Source organism: Cetorhinus maximus, chromosome 4, assembly GCF_964194155.1.
Source record: "Cetorhinus maximus chromosome 4, sCetMax3.hap1.1, whole genome shotgun sequence".
Lineage (NCBI taxonomy): Eukaryota > Metazoa > Chordata > Chondrichthyes > Lamniformes > Cetorhinidae > Cetorhinus > Cetorhinus maximus.
The window spans coordinates 163,077,955-163,099,000 of record NC_135882.1 but is presented as its reverse complement, the minus strand read 5'-3'; the positions used below and the strand labels follow the sequence as shown (position 1 = coordinate 163,099,000).

At 45.5% G+C, this 21,046-nt stretch overlaps 1 protein-coding gene across 5 annotated transcripts in view; it reads left to right on the top strand.

Moving 5' to 3' along the window:
• LOC144680000 (protein spire homolog 1-like) overlaps positions 1 to 21,046 on the top strand; it is a 276,542-nt gene that overhangs the window by 188,627 nt on the left and 66,869 nt on the right. For all 5 annotated transcript variants that reach the window (XM_078541063.1, XM_078541067.1, XM_078541065.1 and 2 more), the window contains 2 exons: positions 5,777 to 5,863; positions 9,622 to 9,751. In XM_078541063.1, the coding sequence (XP_078397189.1) occupies positions 5,777 to 5,863; positions 9,622 to 9,751 (217 nt within the window). The remainder of the gene's footprint in view (positions 1 to 5,776; positions 5,864 to 9,621; positions 9,752 to 21,046) is intronic.

The following is a 21,046-nucleotide window of genomic DNA, read 5'->3' as shown; positions in this document are numbered from 1 at the left end:
GATATTTCCTCTGGCTGTGGGGTATCTAGAACAAGGGGTCACAGTCTCAGGATTAGGGGTAGACCATTTAGGACTGAGATGCTTCACCCCGAGGGTGGTGAACCTATGGAATTCTCTACCGCAGAAAGATGTGGAGGCCAAGTCACTGAATATATTTAAGAAGGAAATAGATAGATTTCTCATCTCTTAAGGCACCAAGGGGTATGGCGAGAGAACGCAGGAGTGTGGCGTTGAGATAGAAGATCAGCCACGATCATATTGAATGGCGGAGCAGGCTCGAAGGGCCGAATGACCTATTCCTGCATCTATTTTCTAGGTTTCTATGGGATGGACTAGAATAGTTGGGATTGTTCTCCTTGGAGCAAAGAGAGCCAATAGGAGACTTACTAGAAGTGTTCAAAATGATGAGGGCTTTTGGTAGAGCAGATAGGGGGAAATAGTTTCCACTAAAAGGAAGGCCAGTAACCAGAGCATGCAGATTTAAGATAATTCACCAAAAAAAAGTCAGGGGGAAGATGAGGAGAATTTTATTTACTCAGCGAGTTGTTATTATCTGGAATGCACTGCCTGAAAGAGTGATGGAAGCAAATACAAAGGTAACCCTCAAAAGGGAATTGGTTACATAATTAAACTAGAAAAGTGTGCAGGCCTATGGGAGTGGCACTAATTGGATAGCTCTTTCAAAGAGTCAGCACAGGGATTATGGGCCGAATGCTCTCCTTCTATGCTGTATGATTCCATGATGCAAAGAAGGAACATAATGGGCCAGAAATTGCTGGAAAGGCGTAATTTAAGCTGAGCAAATTGTTATTTGGACTGCTCAGCTCTATGTTCACACTGAAGTTGCTTCATGGGGAGGATGTTAACCTGCTGTTCCATGTGGGGGTCACTGGAGAAGTCAGTTGTTCCATGCAACATATACCTACAACTGCAGCCATTAAGTTTTATTAACTGAGGTGAAGTCATGTGACACAACCCAAAACACCCAGAACTTAACTGAAACATTAATGAATAGACTGCTAAGAAGGATTAAAGGCAAATTTGCAATGTGAATCCTAAAAGAAACACTTAAAGGTTAATAAGTTGAGGATTAATCAAAACTGTACGCTCCCTGAACGGCTTTAAATGAGTTTCTAAACCAAAGGGAAACAAATTGAGTTAATTGCCAATTCCAGTCACTGAGCAATGTTAAAGAGTAATTTTACAGTGTTACCGCAGTTGCTATCAACATGGATTAAATGATCAAACTGTTAGTATGGATAAACTTATTGATCTAGAAACAGATGGAAACATATTTGAGTCAAATGCTAACTTTCAATTTAGGAAAATTGGATACCATAGAATCTTACTGCCATTGAGCCCATTGTGCATTTCCTGGCTCTTTGAAAAAACTATCCAATTAGTCCCACTCCCCCCTTCTCTTTCCCTATAATTCTGCAAACCATTCTTTTTCAAGTATTTAACCAATTTCCTTTTGAAAGTTACTATTGAATCTGCTTCCATCATTCTTTCAGGTAAAAAATTCCGGATCATCACAGCTCGCTGTGTAAAAAAAAAAGTACGTGCTCCTCTGGTTCATTTGGTAATAATCTTAAATCTGTATCCTCTGGCTAATGATGAAACATTTTCTCTTTATTTACTCTATCAAAAGCCTTCATTATTTGAACATCACTTTCAAAGCTGCACTTAACCTTCTCTGCTCCAAAGGAGGATAATCCCAGGAGCCTGTACTTGTTGTACAGGGTGGCATTAATTTAAACCATTGAAACTGATGATTGTAAGACCATGTCAGCACGCACCTGACCTTCCAACATGCACTTCTGTCAGGCAAGACACCCTATCAATAAAGTGAAGTTGAAAATAACTCTTTATTAAGTGATGTTTCTCATGATGTATAACAGTAAACCTCAGGGGAAGGTTGGAAATCTAATATTTCAAGGCAGCTGGTGCCAAATATTTCCACAAGCTTGACTCACTCCTGGCTGCTCCATCACTCCGAGACCTCTCCATCTGTCTGCTCTGTGCCGCAGAAACTCTTTGCTTCCCATCTATTTGTGTCCATTGTACCACAGTAGTTTGCATTACAGAAGGAGGCCATTCAGCCCATTCCTATCATACCTGGGACTTTTCAATTTAGTTAAAGGGAAGTTGTGCAGTTTGGGACAAAAATTCAGACAGCTTTTTGGAGAGTCCTGCAAAGCATTGGGAGCCCTCAGCAAGGCCGCGGGGACACGGATGTGGCAAACAAACATGTTAAGCGTTGGAGCAACGCATTGCCCGACCACCTCAACCGCTTCATTTGGTGGCTTTGCCTGTTAAAGAAGTGTAGCACCCAGAGCTTAGAGAGTTTCCCTCTGCATCACTCCGTCCCCATGGGTTAGCACTGTAGCATGCCAACAAGGGGTAAAGCCAAGTTTCAGCCTAAAAGTAATTGTTACTGTCCTGCAATGTGTGTTTTGCAGTAACTGTGAGCATCCTTAATGTTGATGGGACAATTCTGAATTTGTCTTTTTACTAACACAGACCCTGAGAAGACTGACTCCCTCCCCACATTATCACATGCATCAAGACCTATTAAAAAATGATTCATGGCACCTTAGTGTTTGCAACCAATCAGCGAAAGACTGATCAACCTGGAAAATTTCTTTCCTGCCATGTATTGAAGACATACAGGGCAGAATTTAGCTCAGGAGGCAAGTTGGGAGGCTGGGGGCGGGGGACATTTAATTGGGCGAGAGGATGCAGTTTGGGCAATGTGCTACCTTCCTACCTCCGCCTGATTATTTGCTGGCTGTGAGGGTTCGTGGATGGCCTACCCACCCAGATACCAACTGAGGCCCTAAGTGGGCAATCAACTGTATTCAACCAGCCACAGTCAGGGGAGTCACCACACAGGGAACCCCAAAGGCTCTCAGGGCGAGTCAAAGGCACTCAAAGCGTAATCGAGGGACCCAGCACCGGGAAGGTGGGTGTCACTGAAATCCAGCCCCCTGCTCTTGTCTCTGATTTCCCCCTCCCTCTCCCTGCCGTGACCCTCACCCTACGACCCCCATCCCACAATCGCTCACCATTGGCCTGGGGTCTCCTGTTGATCCTGGGCCTCTGGTGGATGTATTACCGGCAGCTGCCACTGTTCCCGGGGACGCTGACTGCAATGGAGAGCTGTTGGCCCCTGATTGGCTGGCAGCTCTCGGGGGGGGGGGGTGTGGGAGCAGGATTTCAGCCCTGGGGTCCTTAATTCCGGGGAAGACCTGACACTGGCCATTTAATACTGGTGGGCCTTCCCCAACGGGTCTCAAGACTGTGGTCAAGGCCCCGTCAACAAGCATTAAATTTCTCTTACAAGGTTTAGGGTGCTTCAAAAGAACCATCCAAGACTAGGATCTGCTGGTGCTCCTCTTTGGGAAGAGGGACTGCTACATAAATTTGTGTTCTTGCTGTCCATAGCCTAACTTTGACCAAGTCCTATTCACCCATTACCCATATGCTCATATCAAAATGGCATTGTGGTTATGAAACTGGGCTAGTAACCCAGAGACCTGGATTAATCATCCAGAGACATGAGTTTGAAACCCATCACAACAGTTGGGGAATTTAAATTAAATAGATCAAGAATAAAAAGCTAGTTACAGAAACGGTGTCCATCGATCTGCTTGATTGATCCTTACCCGGCTTGTCCTAAATTTGAGTCCAGACCCACAGCATTGTGGTTGACTCTCAATTGCCCCCTGTAATGCCTCAGTAAGCCACACAGTTACACTTAAGAAGGTTGGTCATCGCCACCTTCTCAAGGGTAATTAAGGATGGGTAACAATTGCTGGCTTTGCCAGTGATGCCCACATCCCATGAATGAATATAAAAAAAAATAAACTGCCCTATAATGGACCTGAAAAGGTTCAGCAACACTTTTTCTTGGAAAATGTTTATTATAGTCTATTTTAGACTTAAATGTTTGAGATTTAAACATATTTTGCAAAGCAAAGCAAGACACAAGTACAAATAAATCCTCTGCCATGATCCGCAGTTCAGGGTTTGGAATATTAAGTGCGTGTAAGTCATACATTACAGGCACATTTGCATTGATTTTCACATAGTTAAAAGGAAAATATATTCTAACTCTTAAACCCCAGGCAGCTTGCAGTGTGATGTTTCTGATGATTTTAACAACTTGCAGGGTAATGAAAAGATTCATTCATGATATATTCTAGCCGAGTATTTGTTGACATCTGATATGTTTCTATGATGGAGATTGAATTAATGACCCTTTTGAATACATATGCAGTTCTAATAATGCTCCTTATACCATGCCTCTTTGACCAAACTTATGGTTACCTGTCCTAATATCTCCTTATGTGACTCAGTGTCAAATGCTCTTGTGAACTGCCTTGGGACTTGCGTCAAAGGCACCATTTAAATACAAATTGTTATTGTTATCTGATAGAGTTTTAAATATTAGGAACAGTGAAAATTGGGACATATGTTATTAAGGTTCTAAAGGATGGCCTGTTTGTACATTTGCAGAATTTGGAAATCACATACGCTTGTGCTGAACGTGTGTGATCATGTTGAATAATATGGGCTTGAATTGTTGATTTTAAAGAGAATCAACTCTGTACGGCTATTCACTACATTGGGGTGGATTTTATGAGGGTAAACAGATTACTCGCCCCTCCCAAACTTAAGGTTGGTCAGCAACATGCCAACCAGTAATCCAGCTGCCCCACAATGATAATACACTGGGGGCATCCTGAACAGAGTGAGAATGGGCCTTCCACCCCTTATGGACAGAAAGTCCCGCCATAGAGAGCTGCTGGTGAATCTGATTGGCTGTCAGCTCTATAGTCCCAGCAGCAGAGAGTAGTGGCCACTGCTGGAACTACAGACAGTCACCGAGAAGAGAAGGTGGACAGCGGACTTGGGCAAGTCTGGGGATTTTGGGTGGCAAGGCTGTGAGACCCCAGTGAGGTGGGGGAGGAGGTAGGGGGTCTTGTTAGAGAGGTCGGATGGGAGAGACAAAGCGGGGTTACCATCTTGGGGGGGTGTTGCCTGACAGAAGCCCATGCAGTGAAAGCTGCCGGGCTGCCCACCTTCCCCCACAGATTGAAAAATTGTGCCCGAGGCGGAATGAGGCCCTTCAGAAGCAGTTAAATGTCCACTTAAGGACCTCAGTAGGCCTGAGGGTGGGCGGGCGGCCGGATGCCGACCCGCCCCTTGTAATATTGGGGACAGGTCGGGAGTGGGCAGGAAGGCAGCGGTGGGCTAGCAGCCCACTTTATTTTACATGCCCCCCTTGCCATCAAACATGCCAGGGGCGGAGTGGGAGTAAGGTTTGAGAACCTCAACTGGCTGGAAAAGAGCAACTGTGTCACTCCTGATTTGCAGCCGTGCTAATTTCCAATTCTAATTGGAAAGCCAGGAAATTTTGGAATAAATTAGCAATGGAGAGATCGATGCGCTTTGATGGCAAAATTTCTGGCCTATGTCACTGTTGTTGCAGGAGATTCTGGGCTGATACACACAGAAAACTTATCCATGGCAGGTTAGATATTTTGGATAATTATTTTTTCAGTTTGCACTCCTGGCGAAGAGACTTGTTTCTTGTGGCATTTCTTTTGCTCTGCCTGTCAGACGAATCCATTGGGATTCCACTCCATGAGCTCCGTATATCTAGGGGATATCCTATCCCAAGTGCTCCTTTACAACTCCTTGATGTAGTAATGATCTGTTTGAAAAGATGGAACGATTTCTGTGACTAATTCGCATTCCTCTGCTGCAGGTTAACGGCAACATCCCTCCCAAACTGAAAAAAAGTGCCCACGAAATGATCCTGGACTTTATTCGCTCAAGACCTCCATTAAACCCCGTGAGTGTCGCAGATCTTGTTAGAATGCAGGGCAGCCATGGTTGACTTGCAAGGCAGTCTGATAAGCCTGGGTGACAGTATAAACCATGAATGTGAATCATACGCTCAGAAAGTTACTTGAGCTTTCTGTAATTTACTTAATGACTTCTCTGACTGGAATTTTAAATGTGAAGAAGGCATTGAAGATGTTTGACTTGTCCCCTGGAGTAAGCAGTAAGGGAGTTTGTGCTTGTCAAACCAATTTACATTTATTAAGCTACTGACTCCCCAAGGAGTGTATTTAAAGTCAATTCAAGTGTAACAACATTTAGCACAAAAAAAAATCAAGGCTGATGCCCAGTGCAGTACTGAGAGAGTGCTACACTATTGAAGCTGCCATTTTTCAGCTGATGCATTAAACCAAGTCCCTGTCTGCCCTCTCGGGGGGGCGGGGGGGGACAAAAAAGGACACTATTTTGAAGAAGAGCAGGGGAGTTATCCTGACCAATATTTATCCCCCAACCAGCACCACAAACACAGATTATCTGGTCATTATCATATTGTTGGAGCTAGCTTAGAGCAATTTGGCTGCTGCCTTTCCTACATTACACCAGTTAATTAGAACTCAAAAGTGCTTAATTGGCTGTAAAGCACTTTGGGATGCCTGGTGGTTGTGAAAGGCGCTATATAAATACAAGTCTCTTTATGATGAAATGCAATAATTACGTAGCATTTATAGCACAGAAACAGGCCATTCAGCCCAACAGGTGTTTGCTTGAGTTCATGCTTCACACATGCTGCTCCCTACCTTACTTCATCTAACCCTATCAACATATCCCTCTGTTCCTTTCTCCCTCATGCATTTATTTAGCTTCCTCTTAATTAAATATAATATATAGTATACAAACAGTAAAAGAACATTTTAAGTCTAATAAGCAATATTATATATTTGTCAATAGTCCCTTTGAGTCGTGCCTCATGACATGTTGTCATGAACGCTGAACTTTACAAGACGGTTATGTTTTAAAATGTACCTTTCACTCACCTAAAACAGAGAATTCTGGATAAACGCCTTATCCTGGAAACATGCCCATGTGATCGTATTGCCATGGGGAGAGAAACTCGAAGAGAAACCCATTAAGATGAGTGTGGCAGTTTTTAACCTTTTTCACAATATCTCACAGAAAAAGGATTGCTGCTGTTTGAGAAGCAGAGAAACAAAGGAGCTACTGCTATGAAGAGCAGGGAAGAATTATTTTATGTTAACAACCAAGCAGGACGCTTGTGAGAGGTCAGCTTCTGTTCGGAAGGAAGGGAACAGAACGGACGAGGATCTTGAAGATCTAAGGAATAGAGATTCGTCAAGGTGTGCCTTGCTGGTGAAAATCATTTCTGGAAAACTGGAACAGGAGGGGAATGATTGTCGAAGGATACTGGAAGTTTCAATCTGGTGTGGCGTGAAGAGTGAACCTGCTGGGGAACTTAGAGTGATTGTTCCTGTAATGCTACACATCTGCTAGCAGCCTGGCTCACAGTGAAAGGGTTTTGTAATACCGATTTTGGTTGCATTATGTAGTTAATGCAAAATAACCTTTTCTTTCGTTCACTATATTATTTGCCTGTTAAATAACGTTTGATCTATGTTGATTTTAGTTTGTTTGTTAAAGTTAAAGTCTTAAGATATGATATCTTGACATTTGGTTCTTTCCTTCAGTTTCTGAGAAATTCATCTCTTTTTAAAAGTTATTAGTTTCCATGAGGGTCTTAACAATATCATGAAATAATGATCACCTGGAGCAGAATTTTTAGGTTGGTGGGCGGGCGTGATCGGCGGGTAGGGGATCCGCCGGGGAACAGACTACTAACTGCGATCAGCCCCAGACCACAACTTCACTGAAGCATGCGCTGAAATATTCAGTGCCGCTGGTGCGGGCGGGAGGAGGGCGGGCTCTGATATAAATGCGGACGTGGGCGAGCGCTGAATGAAAGCTCCCCGAAGGCAGAGAGCTGCCTCAGGGAGCTGAAGACTTGAAAACAGCTGAATAAAGTTTGTAAAGTCAGGAAACAAATGTCCCAAGCATCACAATCCATCCCCTGAGCATACACATGATAAAAAATGCTGTCCACGGATTTTTATTTATTTTTTTTCATTTAATAATGGAAACCTCATCCCGCCTTTGAATGAGGTTTCATGAAAAGGTTGGAAGGACCACGAAAAATCAGAGACAATTACAACTTTAATGACCTTAATAGGCTTCTTAATTGTTGGCTGGTGAGCTTCCGATTTTTGCGTGTGCCCACCGACCGAAATGGCACTTGAGCACAGGATGGCATTGGGACGCTTGCCCTGCGATTTTGCGTTAGATTGGGTTGGGCGTGCGCCCGCAATGCTGACCCAAAAATTCTGCCCCTGGATGTTACAATTGCTGCTGGTTACACATAGAATTAGAAGATGCAGCACAGAAACAGACAGTTCAGTTCGGCCAAATAGGCTTATGCTCCACAAGCGTTTCCTCCCGTTTTATCTATCTCGTCTCAGCCTTTCTATTCCGCAGAACCATAGAAAAGTTACGGGGCAGAAAGAGGCCATTCAGCCCATCGTGTCTGCACTGGCCGAAAAGAGAAAAAAGAGACTAGCCGCTCATTTTAATCCCACTTTCCAGCACCTGGTCTGTAGCCTTGCAGGTTACAGCACTTCAGATGCAGATCTAGTACCTAGTTTCCTTTTGAAAGTATCTAAGCTGCTCACCACAATTACTTCCCGTGGCAGCGAATTCCACATTCTATTCACTCTCTAAGTAAAGAAATATTTCCTCATTTCCCTATTGGATTTATTACTCATGACCCGTAATTTTGGATTCTCTCACAAGTGGGATCGCAGCATGGAATCTTATAGCCTTTGAAAAATTTCAGGTGTCCGGACCATTTCTAGTTCCAACCCCACGAGGGTCAGAGGTGCACTGACAGTTAGAAACTGACCAGGGCATTTCTGCTTTGACTGTCCCATTAAGGACGATGGGTGGGTTCCTGAGGTAGAAGATCCAATAGGAGGGCCTGCAGCACTTGATGGGCAGCAGCTCCACTGGCAGAGGTGGGCACTGCTGAGGCAGGTAGGATAGCGTGAGGGCATCTCAAAATGGAGGTGCCCTTGGAAGCCTGATTAATATTTGAAAATAATGGAAGGCCCACAGTTTGTTAGGGTCATCAGTGCGGAGGAGAAACCCCTCCACAAGATGGGGGTTATGGCTGAGGCCTTTGCGGCACATTCATGGGGCCATTGACAGAAGGCAGCAATGACCCTGCCACCTCCTGACTCAGCGGGGGGCTGATCAGACGCTGGGAAGATCCCAGTAATGTTGGCAACTTTCCCCCAATTCTCCCTTAATTGCCTACCTGCCACTGCTGGGCGGGTAACCCCAGGCATATTGAGCCTACCATCGGAAAGATTGCTCGGAGTCAGTAACACTTCGGGGAGCCGACCTGACACGCGAGTTCAAACTTTGCTCCCGGCCCCACCTCCAAATTCTCTCCTCCGGGTCCGGGAAGATTCCGCCATTCTCTCCACATCGACCCTATCCAACCTTTTCATAATTTAAAAAAAAAAGTCTCTATCAGGTCAACTCTAAGCGTGCTCTTGTCTAACGAAAATAACACCAGCCTGTTCAGTCTTTCCCGAAAGCTGGAATCTCTCAGTTCCGATGCCATCCCTTGTAAATCTTCCTCTTTGCACCTTTCTCCAGTCAGATCTTTTAACTGTTGTTATTTTCTCTGGGGCACAGGCATCTGCAAGGAAACTAAAGCCGCATCCACCGCGCCCTCGGAGTCTTCACGAAAGAATATTAGAAGAAATTAAGTCTGAGCGAAAGCTGCGGCCGGTATCACCCGATGAGATCAGACGCAGCAAATATAGTGAGTCTGTGACACTAAAATTGCCATTTTATAAAAGTGTTGCTTTACGGACTGTTTTCTTTTTATTTATTTTCTAAGAAGCCACAAAGGTACAAGATACACCAGGCGACCGGATACGTTTCTATTTAAAAGTGACTGTAGGAACCTGAAATCCTTTCTATAATTTTTAATTTATGAAATTTTTTTTTAAAAAGGAAAGTGAATCCAAGACCTTAAGAAGCTAAAAATGGTTGTGGATGATGGATACAGTTTGAAAAGTGCCTCCAATTGGCTGATTATTACATTGCTGTCTTTAGAAACATGTGTAATGTTTTAAAACATGATTTTAAAGAATGATTGCATGCAGCTAAGAATGAAGCTAGCTCGCCTCCTGGTGCCTAATCCCTGAGCAGTATTATTAAATAATAATAGCTGAAGACTGTGCAGCTCTCCTGGCTTTCAGGACCAGATGATAGTGAGCTGTATCCATGGGAACTTGGAGGAAACAATGAATTGGAAGCAGCTTATATTTAAATAGCACCTTGTCACATCCTCCGAATGCTGCAAATGTTGCCAGCAATGAATTAGTTTTGACATGCATCCACTGTTGCTCTGTTGGCAACAGCAATAGGCAATCTGCCCACAACAGCAAAGAAATGAATGGCCAGCCTATCTATTTCTGGCGGAGTTCTTTGTCTTAAAAAAAATGTTTTGTTCGCTTGTGAAACGTGGGCGTCGCTGGCTAGGCCAATGTGTATTGCCCCATCCTAATTACCCTTGAGAAGGTGATGGTGAGTCGTCACCCCACCCCCCTCTTTGAACCGCTGCAATCTGTTTGATGAAGGTGCTCCCACAATGCTATTAGGTAATGCATGCTAGCATTTTGACCCATTGACGGTGAAGGAATAGCAATTAGTGCCCAATTCGGGATGGTGTGCAACTTTGAGGGGAAGTGGGAGATATTCCCGTGAGTCCGCTGTGAATCTGTCCTCCTAGGTAGTTGAGGAGGAATGCGATCCTCAAAAGCTAGCGAACACCCCGGTGTTCTTCGAATTATGGCAGGGGATCTTTAACCCACATGCCTGCTTTGAATTGCTGGCTGAGATTACAGCCAACAACCTTTGGACTCAAAACTGAGAATGATACCAGCTGAGCCCAGCGAACATGTGTAACAGGGCTTCCTGTATGGGTTTTAGTCTCGTCTTTCAGGTGTGTATTAGTGTGAACGTGTGTGTGCTTTATAGTAACTCACCTCTAGGAGTCTTTTGGAATAGTAATAGTGAACATTAAAAAGTACATTTGTAAGATACAGCATTCCTGACGTTAAAGGCCATCACTCATCAATGATATTCTTTGAAATTTGAACACAGGAATTAAGGTCGCAGTCTGTACATGACTGTATTTGATTCAAGGTGTTGAGTTAGTCGTGTTGGCACTTCTGGGGTTAACATCTGCAATGAGGTACCTGATCCTTTGAGGGACTGGGCATTATCAATCTGAGGGTTTAACACGTCTACAGGACCCGCAGGTCACTTCAATATAGCACAAGCAGTTTTTCACATGTCAAGGTCATTGTAACACATGTTCAGTGTTGTCTTCAATTGTGTAATTTGTCATATGGTATACTTCATGTTACACATTTGCTAAGATTGGAGTTAAATCACATGGCTGGCTAAGTACTAATTAATTGGAGTTAAAACTTAAATATATTGTTATTTCCCTGGGCATTGAAAGTCCCCCTGTTAAATGCCCATGTTCAGAGATTCACCTCAAGAACATTTAATTAGAAGCTCTGGCGAGTTATCTTAACCTGATGTAACTTGTCCATTTTTCTAATATTGTGTGCAGTTTGGGGCAGCCTACCTTCAAAATAAGATTGATGCACTAGGTAGAGTTCAGAGAAAAGAAGTGGGGATTTTGAATCACAATTAAGTAAGGGAGGCTGACAGAATGGGACATGTTCTCATTAGTGAGAAGAAACATGGAAGGGATGTGATCTGCACTTTTTAAAGTTCCTGGAAGAATGGGAAATGGATAGCATAAGTGGCTGTCAGCAGCTTATTTAACTCAAACCCGTGTTTGTAGAACTAGGCAGCAGGAATTCCACAAACTTCAGACAAGGCTTTAGATGAGAAAGTGGTTGTGTGGAGTAGTTGGAGTCTAATTACTTGCAATAAATGTGTTGGAATTTTACATTGATGTCATGGCAAGACTCCAGGTTGAAACTTTCAGGAGTTTTTTGGGGGCCTTTACTATTGGTTACTCAGCTCCCTGCAGGCTGTGAGTGCCCATTACATTGCAAACAATTTAATTGGTTGTGGGTGTTGCTGGCTAGATCAGCATTTATTGCCTATCCCTAATTGCCCTTGTTCAGAGGGCATTTAAGAGTCAACCATCTTGCTGTGGGTCTGGAGTCACATGTAGGCCAGACCAGGTAAGGACGGCAGATTTCCTTCCCTAGTGAACCAGGTGGGTTTTTATGACGATCAGCAATGGTTTCATGGTCATCATTAGCCTTTCAATTCCAGATTTTTACTGAATTCAAATTTCACCATGTGCCGTGGTGGGATTCGAACCCAGGACCCCCAACGCATTCCCCTGGGTCTCTGGATAAATATAGTAATATAGAGTAATAGTAAATAGAGTAATATGGAAAATAATGACAATACCACTGTGCCACCACCACCACTGGGTCTGTTGGTTTGAGGGGCTGTTATTCTCTTTGTTTTTGTTGAGAAGGTGAGTTGAATGGGCCTGTATTCTCCGGCATTTAGAAGACTAAGCGGCGATCTCAGTGGAACGTATAAAATTCTGGAAGGCCTTGACGGAGTAGAGGCTGTCAGGATGTTTCCCCTGGCTGGAGAGTCTGGAACTAGGGGGCCATAGCCTCTGGATAAGGTGTCAGCCATTTAGGACTGAGTTGGTGAGAAATTTCTTCACTCAGAGGGTTGTGGATCTTTATAATTCTCTACCCGAAAGCTGCGGATGCTCAGTTGTTGAGCACAACTCGCGTATCCTTTATCCATAAACCCGAGAACCAAAAACGCCCAAAAACCGCTCTTTTTTTGAACCTCATTGACCTTTGGCACATGAAGTCTGGCTGTTTGTCTGCATTCGCCGCTTCCTCACGCAGGGCGCCATGTTTAGACTGCCGCTGCGCGCGCACACTTCTCAATCCCTGCAGCCCAGGAACGCTACGATGAAGTTAGGTTCCCGACGTGCAGTGGTGGGAAACGTGCCTTGTTTGCCGTAAAACCGATTTTTGGCCTTCTCGCCATATTGTTCCGCAACCCCCCCCCCCAACCTTGTGCCCGCCATGATGCCTGAAACCAACCGGGCTGGAAGATTCCAGCATTAGTGTTTGAAATTTTGTATCAAAAACTGTCTCTGCCTCCCGACAATTTCACAATGAAAATTTACTGTCGTGCAAGTAGGATCCATAGCCGAGTCCCCCTAACTTCTCCCTCTGTTGGTTTCAGGCTGATATGTTTTAATCTATATAGGTATATATTATCTATATAATATTTATCGATATTAAAACACCTGGTTAATGGAATTAAAAAGTTCTATTTATTATAGAATAAATATGTTCTATTTTAATATAGAAAATAGTAATTTGCCTTATTCTCTTATAGCAGTGTCATTGAGGCCAAATAAGAACTGAAGAACTGATTTCTTTCACCCGTTTACTTTTCACACGGAGGCCGGAACCTGCTCATGTATCTGTATATACATGTTTGTCTCTGTCTGTCCGACTGTCTCTGTCTGTCCGACTGTCTCTGTCTGTCCGACTGTCTCTGTCTGTCCGACTGCTCTGTCTGTCTGACTGTCTCTGTCTGTCCGACTGTCTCTGTCTGTCCGACTGTCTCTGTCTGTCCGGCTGTCTCTGTCTGTCCGACTGTCTCTGTCTGTCCGACTGTCTCTGTCTGTCCGGCTGTCTCTGTCTGTCCGACTGTCTCGCCCACCGCCGGAACCGCCTGGTCCTGCTGAAAGCCAACGGACTTGTGGCTGGGCCGCCGAATCCGCCGGGGCGGACCCCACCACGACAGGGCCAGAAAATCCCGGCCTGTGTCCCTGTCTGTGTCTGTGTGCCTGTCCCTAAGCCTGTGTCCCTGCGCGGAACTTTCCATGCCTGTTGGCGTTGGGGCGTCATGACGGGCGTGAGCGGACGATTTGGCCGGGAAGGCCAAAAATTGGTTTCGCACCGTCGTGAAACCAGTTTGGAATTGTCCGCTCCGCCAATCAATGGTGGACCGCGTTTCCCACCGCCGTATTTTAATACATCTGCGTATCATTATAAGCCCTGCTCGCCGAAATCATCCCCGCCCCACCCCCTATGTCAGATTTACCGCCCACATCAGCAGGGAAACATGGTGGCGCACAACACGTCTTGACAGGTGTGACGTGCCGAAGTTGGGACTTACCGTCAGGGCCTTGCTTAGACCACGGACATCCGAGGAACAGAAGATGCTGGGGCCCGACAGCAACAGGACCCTGGAGGAATGTGCACTGCATGCTGGGTGTATTCTCATGGACATGACTCCGCTGTGAAGCAGCTCACGGAAAGTGGAAGGTCACCGTTGAGGGTCTGCTTCGGGACATCAGTGTCTTGGCCATGGTCTGCTACAGATGATCATCAAGAGGGTGGAGAGGAAGGTGTCGGTACAACTGGTAGAGGAAGGGCTACTTTTTACTGGAAGAGGAAGGTGAACTGGTGGGATGGGTGGTGGGAGGGTGTGGGCAAGGTTGGGAATGTGGGAAAAAACAGTGTCATGGGGGCGGTGAGGTTAGGACGGGGGCATCGATGGTGTCGGAGGGGAGGGAGTACAGGGGGAGGAGGGTGTCACGGGGAAAATACAGCAACTAGGGAGGTAGGTGTAAGGTGGGAGGAAGGTGAAAAGGAAGGAGTTCGGAGTGGGGAAGGAGTTTGGATGTGGGAAGGAGTCTGGGAGGAAGATGTTTGCGGGGGAAGGAGTCCGGGGGAGGAAGGAGTAAGGGTGGAGGATGGGAGGTGATGGCATAGTGGTACTGTCACTGGACTGGTAATCCAGAGACCCCAGCAGAATTTGAATTCAATAAAAATCTGGACTTAAAAGTGTAATAATGACCATGAAACCATTGCTGATTGGCATAAAAACCCATCTGGTTAGGGAAGGAAATCTGTTGTCTTCACCTGGTCTGGCCTACATGTGACTCCAGACCCACAGCAATGTGGCTGACTCTTAAATGCCCTCTGAAATGGCCTAGAAAGCCACTCAGTTGTACCAAACCGCTGAAAAGTCAGTAGAAAGGAATGAAATCGAATGGATCGCCCGGCATCAATCTAGGTAGTGGAAACAACAATGGCAAAACCAGCCCTGTCAACCCTGCAAAGCCCTCCTTACTAACATCTTGGGGCTTGTGCTAAATTTGGGAGAGCTGTCTCGCAGAATAGTCAAGCAACTGTCTGACGTAGTCATCCTCACGGAATCATACCTTACAGATCATGTCCCAGAGACTACCATCACCACACCCCCATCCCCTCAGCTGATGAATCAGTGCTCCTCCATGTTGAACACCACTTGGAGGAAGCACTGAAGGAAGCAAGGGTGCAGAATGTACTATGGGTGAGGGACTTCAATATCCATCACCAAGAGAGGCTCAGTAATACCACTACTGACCAATCTGGCCAAGTCTTAAAGGACTGGTTCTGCAGTACATGGTGAAGGAAACAACAAGAGGGAAAAATAACTTGACCTCATCCTCACCAACCTGCCTGCCGCAGGTGCATCTGTTCATGACAATATGGGTAGGAGTGACCACCCCACAGTCCTTGTGAAGACGAAGTCCCGCCTTCACATTGAGGATACCCTCCATCGTGTTGTGTGGCACTACCACCGTGCTAAATGGGATAGATTTTGAACAGACCTAGCAATTCAAGGTTGGGCATCCATAAGGTACTGTGGGCCATCAGCAGCAGCAAAATTGTACTCGAACGCAATCTGTAACCTCATGGCCTGGCATATCCCCCACTCTACCATTACCATCAAGCCAGGGGATCAACCCTGGTTCAATGAAGAGTGCAGGAGGGCATGCCAGGAGCAGCATCAGGCATACCGATAAATGAGGTGTCAACCTGGTGAAGCTACAACACAGGACAACTTGTGTGCCAAACAGCATAAGCAGCAAGTGATAGACAGAGCCAAGCAATTCCATAGCCAACGGATCAGATCTAAGCTCTGTAGTCCTGCCATATAAGGCGCTGTGGCCCCCAGACGTGAATGGTGCTGGATAACTAAACAATTCAATGGAGGAGGAGGCTCCACAAATATCTCCATCGTTAACAATGGGGGAGCCCAGCACATCAGTGCAAAAGATAAGGCCAAAGCATTTGCAACAATCTTCAGCCAGAAGTGCTGAGTGAATGATCCATCTCGGCCTCCTCCGGGTGTCCCCAGTATCACAGATGTCAGTCTTCATCCAATTCAATTCTCTCCATGTCATATCAAGAAACGGCTGGGGCACTGGCTACTGAAAAGGCTATGGGCCTTGACAATATTCTGGTAATAGTACTTGTGCTCCAGAACTTGTCGCGCCCCTAGCCAAGCTGTTCCAGTACAGCTACAACACTGGCATCTACCCAGCTATATGGAAAGTTGCCCAGGTATGTCCTGTATACAAAAAGCAGGACACTGTTGGGATACCTGCACCACAGGGACTACAGTGGTTCAATAAGGCAGCTCACTACCACCTTCTCAAGGACAAATAGGGGTGGGTAATAAATGAGGGCCTAGTCAGCGATACCCACATCCCGTAAATGAATTTTTTAAAAATCCAACCCGGCCAATTACCGCTCCATTAGTCTACTCTTGTTCATCAGTAAAGTGATGGAAAGGATCATCAACAGTGCTATCAATTGGCACTTGCTTAGCAATAACCTGCTCGCACACTCAGTCTGGTTCCACCAGGGTCACTCAGCTCCTGACCCCGTTACAGCCTTGGTTCAAACATGGACAAAACAGCTGAACTCCAGAGGTGAGATGAGAGTGACTGCTCTTGATATCATTTGACTGAGAGTGGCATCAAGGAGCCCTAGCAAAGCTGGAGTCAATGGGAATCGGGGAAAACTCACCGGTGCTTTGAGTCATATCTAGCACAAAGGAAGATGGTTGTGGTTATTGGAGGTCACTCATCTCAGCTCCAGGACATCACTGCAGGAGTTTCCTCAGGATAGTGACCTAGGCCCAACCACCTTCAGCTGCTTCATCAATGACCTTCCTTCCATCGTAAGGTCAGAAGTGGGGATGTTCGCTGATGATTGCACAATGCTCAGCACCACTCACGATCCTCAGATACTGAAGCAGTCTATGTCTAAATGCAGCAAGACCTGGACAATGTTCAGGCTTGGGCTGACAAGTGGCAAGTAACATTTGTGCCGCACAAGTGCCAGGCAATGACCATCTCCAGGAAGAGAATCTAACAATCACCCTTTGATGTTCAATGGCATTACCATCACTGAATCCCTGCTATGAAGTGAAAGGTGACGTGTACCTGGTGGATTAAATCCACGAGGGAAACTTGACCATGCGGCCACGACTGTTTTGCAATTTGTATTTTATTTCGAGATGTGTGCCCTGAATTCAGAAGTAATAAGACTACCACAACTTCAGAGGTTTTTAGAAAACTAATTTAAACATTAATTAACAAAAGAAAAGATTCCAAGCACATACATAGGTCTACAAATTACCATTATAATAACTCCTAAAACCCCTAATTAATCTGGCTCCCAGTTACACCTCCGTTAAGGCAACAGTAAAAACAAATAGATTTAAACAGACCCAGACAAAGCCACACAATACCCTGGACAGTGATATTCACAGTGAGTTTTCTCAGCTTCGGTTCCTGTAGACAGCAGCTTGATGCACAGAGGCTGGAGGCTTTTCACACTTGTTAGATCTTAAAATGCCTCCTCTTCTGACACATAACCTCATCTCCTTTATACATGTTTCTCCCTTTTTAATGCAAATTTCATTGTTCCGATATGTCTTTGGAACTTTACCTTTGTCATAATATAAATCTTTTCATAGTGTTCATATTATCAGTAGCCTTTGGGAAAAATAAACACACTGTTTGGCTTAGCTTCTTCGGGCTAGGTATAACATCCTCCCATCTCTTTGAAATTCAAACTAGCCTAATTTATCTAAAAATGCAAATTTTCCTTACACCTCACATTCTAAAACTTCAGCCATGTTTACATATTTAGCATTTCAAACCTAGCTTCTTGTTGATGACTCAAAGCCTCCAGACTAGCTGATCCCAATTCAATTAAATCCTGCACATATATGCAGAGAGAAGCTATCCAAACCCCACCTACATTTACATTAAATCACAATAATATTATGAGAATTATTATATTTTCATGATATCCCCCACTATCAACTTGCTAGGGGTTACCATTGACCAGAAAATGAACTCGACTAGCCATAGTGTGGCTACAAGAGCAGGTCAGAGGTTAGGAATTCTGCGGTGAGTAGCTCACCTCCTCACACCCCAAAGCCGGTCCACCATCTACAAGGCACAAGTCAGGAGTGTGATGGAACACTCTCCACTTGCCTGGATGAGTGCAGCTCCCACAATACCCAAGCAGCTTGACACCGTCCAGGACAAACCAGACTGCTTGACTGGCACCACATCCACGCCTGGAGGGAAGGTGAGGTGCCCCGTTTCCCTCTCATGTTGCCACTACAGGAACTCACCCATGGCTATCGTGATGGAATGCAGGTCTGCATGAATCTCTGCGTTCTGTTGGACCAGGGTCTCCATGGCACCTGCCATCCTTCCTATGGAGACCTCCAAATGCGCATATGTGGACACCACTTCATCAGAGAGCAGGCAGATGCACTCCTCCAACTCTTGGCTTCTTGTCACATGAGGGGGACATGTTAATGATTTTTTGATTTTTCTATTTTTAAAGTTTGAAAACCTTTCAGTGATCTCCCTGGGGCAGCACTTAGCCTCAGGGATACGTGCGCTCTTTTGTGCGCATGTGCGAAAGAGCGCGCACTCGCTTTCGGGGAATCCCCCCCCGCCCGCACAGGAAGTGCATAGCGCTTCCCGGTGGACTTCACGCTGGGTGGGTCTTAATTGGCCCGCCCACTTAAAATGGCGGTGCGGCCCGCTTCTCCAGTGGGGATTGTCTCCCCGCCCGCCAGAGATTGGGTCAGGCCCGCCCACCCGCCCGGCAAAAAATTCAGCCCTATGTGTGTGACTACATATTCAAGCATGTGTTTGCATATTCATGTGTGTTTATATCTTTTTTTGTTTGTGTGTATGTGTCCATATTTTGTGTGTGTGAGTATCATGTATATTATTGCATGTGTGAGTATTTTTCACTTACTATGTGCACAGGTTGCAATAAACCTGCACCTTGCAAAAACCAATAAGTGAAAGTGGGACTAGTGGCACTGAGACTAGGGTTTTTTATGGGCCTTTTCCTATTCTCAAACCTCAAGTTTTTTTTTAATTCATTCATGGGAGTGGGTGTCACTGGCTAGGCCAGCATTTATTGCTGAGTCAACCACATTGCTGTGGGTCTGGAGTCACATACAGGACAGCAGATTTCCTTCTTTAAAGGGCATTAGTGAACCAGATGGGTTTTTACAACAATCAACAATGGTTTCATGGTCATCGTTAGACTTTTTAATTCCAGATTTTTATTGAATTCAAATTCCACCATCTACTGTGGCAGGATTTGAACCCAGGTTCCCCAGAGCTTTACCCTGGGTCTCTGGATTACTAGTCCAGTAGCAATACAACCACACCATCGCCTCCCCATGCTGTATGTTACTTGGCACAGTTTAACACTCGTACTGGGTGCCTGAAATGGGAAACGCTACCTTCCCCCTTTCTTGACAGGCACTGTATTCACAAGAAAGAAAACCTGCTTTCTCTGTATGTGGGCCATACAGACCAGAGAGTCTCAATCCTGTATTGAAATTAAGCTATTGGTTCTCAGCCAAGACCATAATCAAGTGCAGTGTCTCTGTGTAAGGGGTAAGTGACCAGCATTCTTGCTGCCTAACACTGTGCTAACAGGTAATATTGCAAGACACCAGGATGGAATTGTACTTTAGTGAGCAAAACTATGGGCTGGATTTCTCTATGAGCGGCGCTGTTTGTTAGACTTGCACTTAGCCATAGATTTTCTATGGGTTTTGCACAGCAAGTTGCTGGCAGCCAAACAGCACAGCGCCCTCTACAAGCTAAGCAACTGTGAACTTCCTTAACCCATCAGATTGAAGAATCATCACTGAACAATGCAATCAGCAGGTGCAATTTAGAAAAGTGAATTCAATTTCAAATCGGGTACCGAAAGCAAAATAAAGAGAGGGAAAGAAATATTATTAAGGGAGCGAGCCACACAGTGAGATGCCATTTTCGCACAGTTCACAGAGGAGTGGCACATCTGGGCAACAAAATCCGGATTTTCATGTTTAACTACACGTCTCCGTCCGCAGAAGCTATTGTCCGATTTCCATGTGTTTAATGGTGAGTGCTGTTAGCCTCACCGAAATTTTCACAGAAACCCCCGGCCCATAGAATTGCTGAGTGGAAGGGGTGAGGAAGAAATTGGAGAGGAAAAGGAATATCAATCCCACTCCCTCTCCCCTCCCCCAGAAATTTGTCGAAGAAAATTCTCATGATCTTCAAATCCCACCGCAGGTTTTCCACACTCCGAGATCTCCGCACTCCTGCAGTTCTGACCCACACCCCCACCTTTCATTGCTCTGCCATTGCTGACCATGCCTTCAGCTGCTTGGGCCAGACGCTCTGGAATTCTCTCCCTCAACCTCTCAGCCTCTCCACATATCTCTCCATCTTTAAGACACTCCTTAAAGCCTACCTAGCATCTCCTTATCTGGGCCCCATGACATGGCTAATTTTATTTGGGATGCTTTACCATATTAAGGGTGTTATACAAACGCAAGAGGTTGCTGCTTGCAGAGAAAAAAGGACCGGCATTTATGTGGAATCTTTCATGACCTCGGGGTGCCCTTGGGATGCCCCCTCGCCAATGAGCTTTTGTTTTGAAGTAGGGAGCCAGGTCGTAATGAAGTCCAACAACCGGCTGCCCCTCATCACCCAGGCCCATTGGTGAGGAACTGAACAGCGGCCTGTCCCCCAGCAGGAAGTCTACAGCAGAACAGAAACGTAGGCCGGGATTTTCCAGCCTCGCTGTGGAGGGAGCTGCCGCGGGGGGGGGTAGCGACGGCCCAGCTACAAGTCCGGATGATGCTGGCGGCGGGCAGGGCTGGTAAATCCCACCTGTGGAGTGGG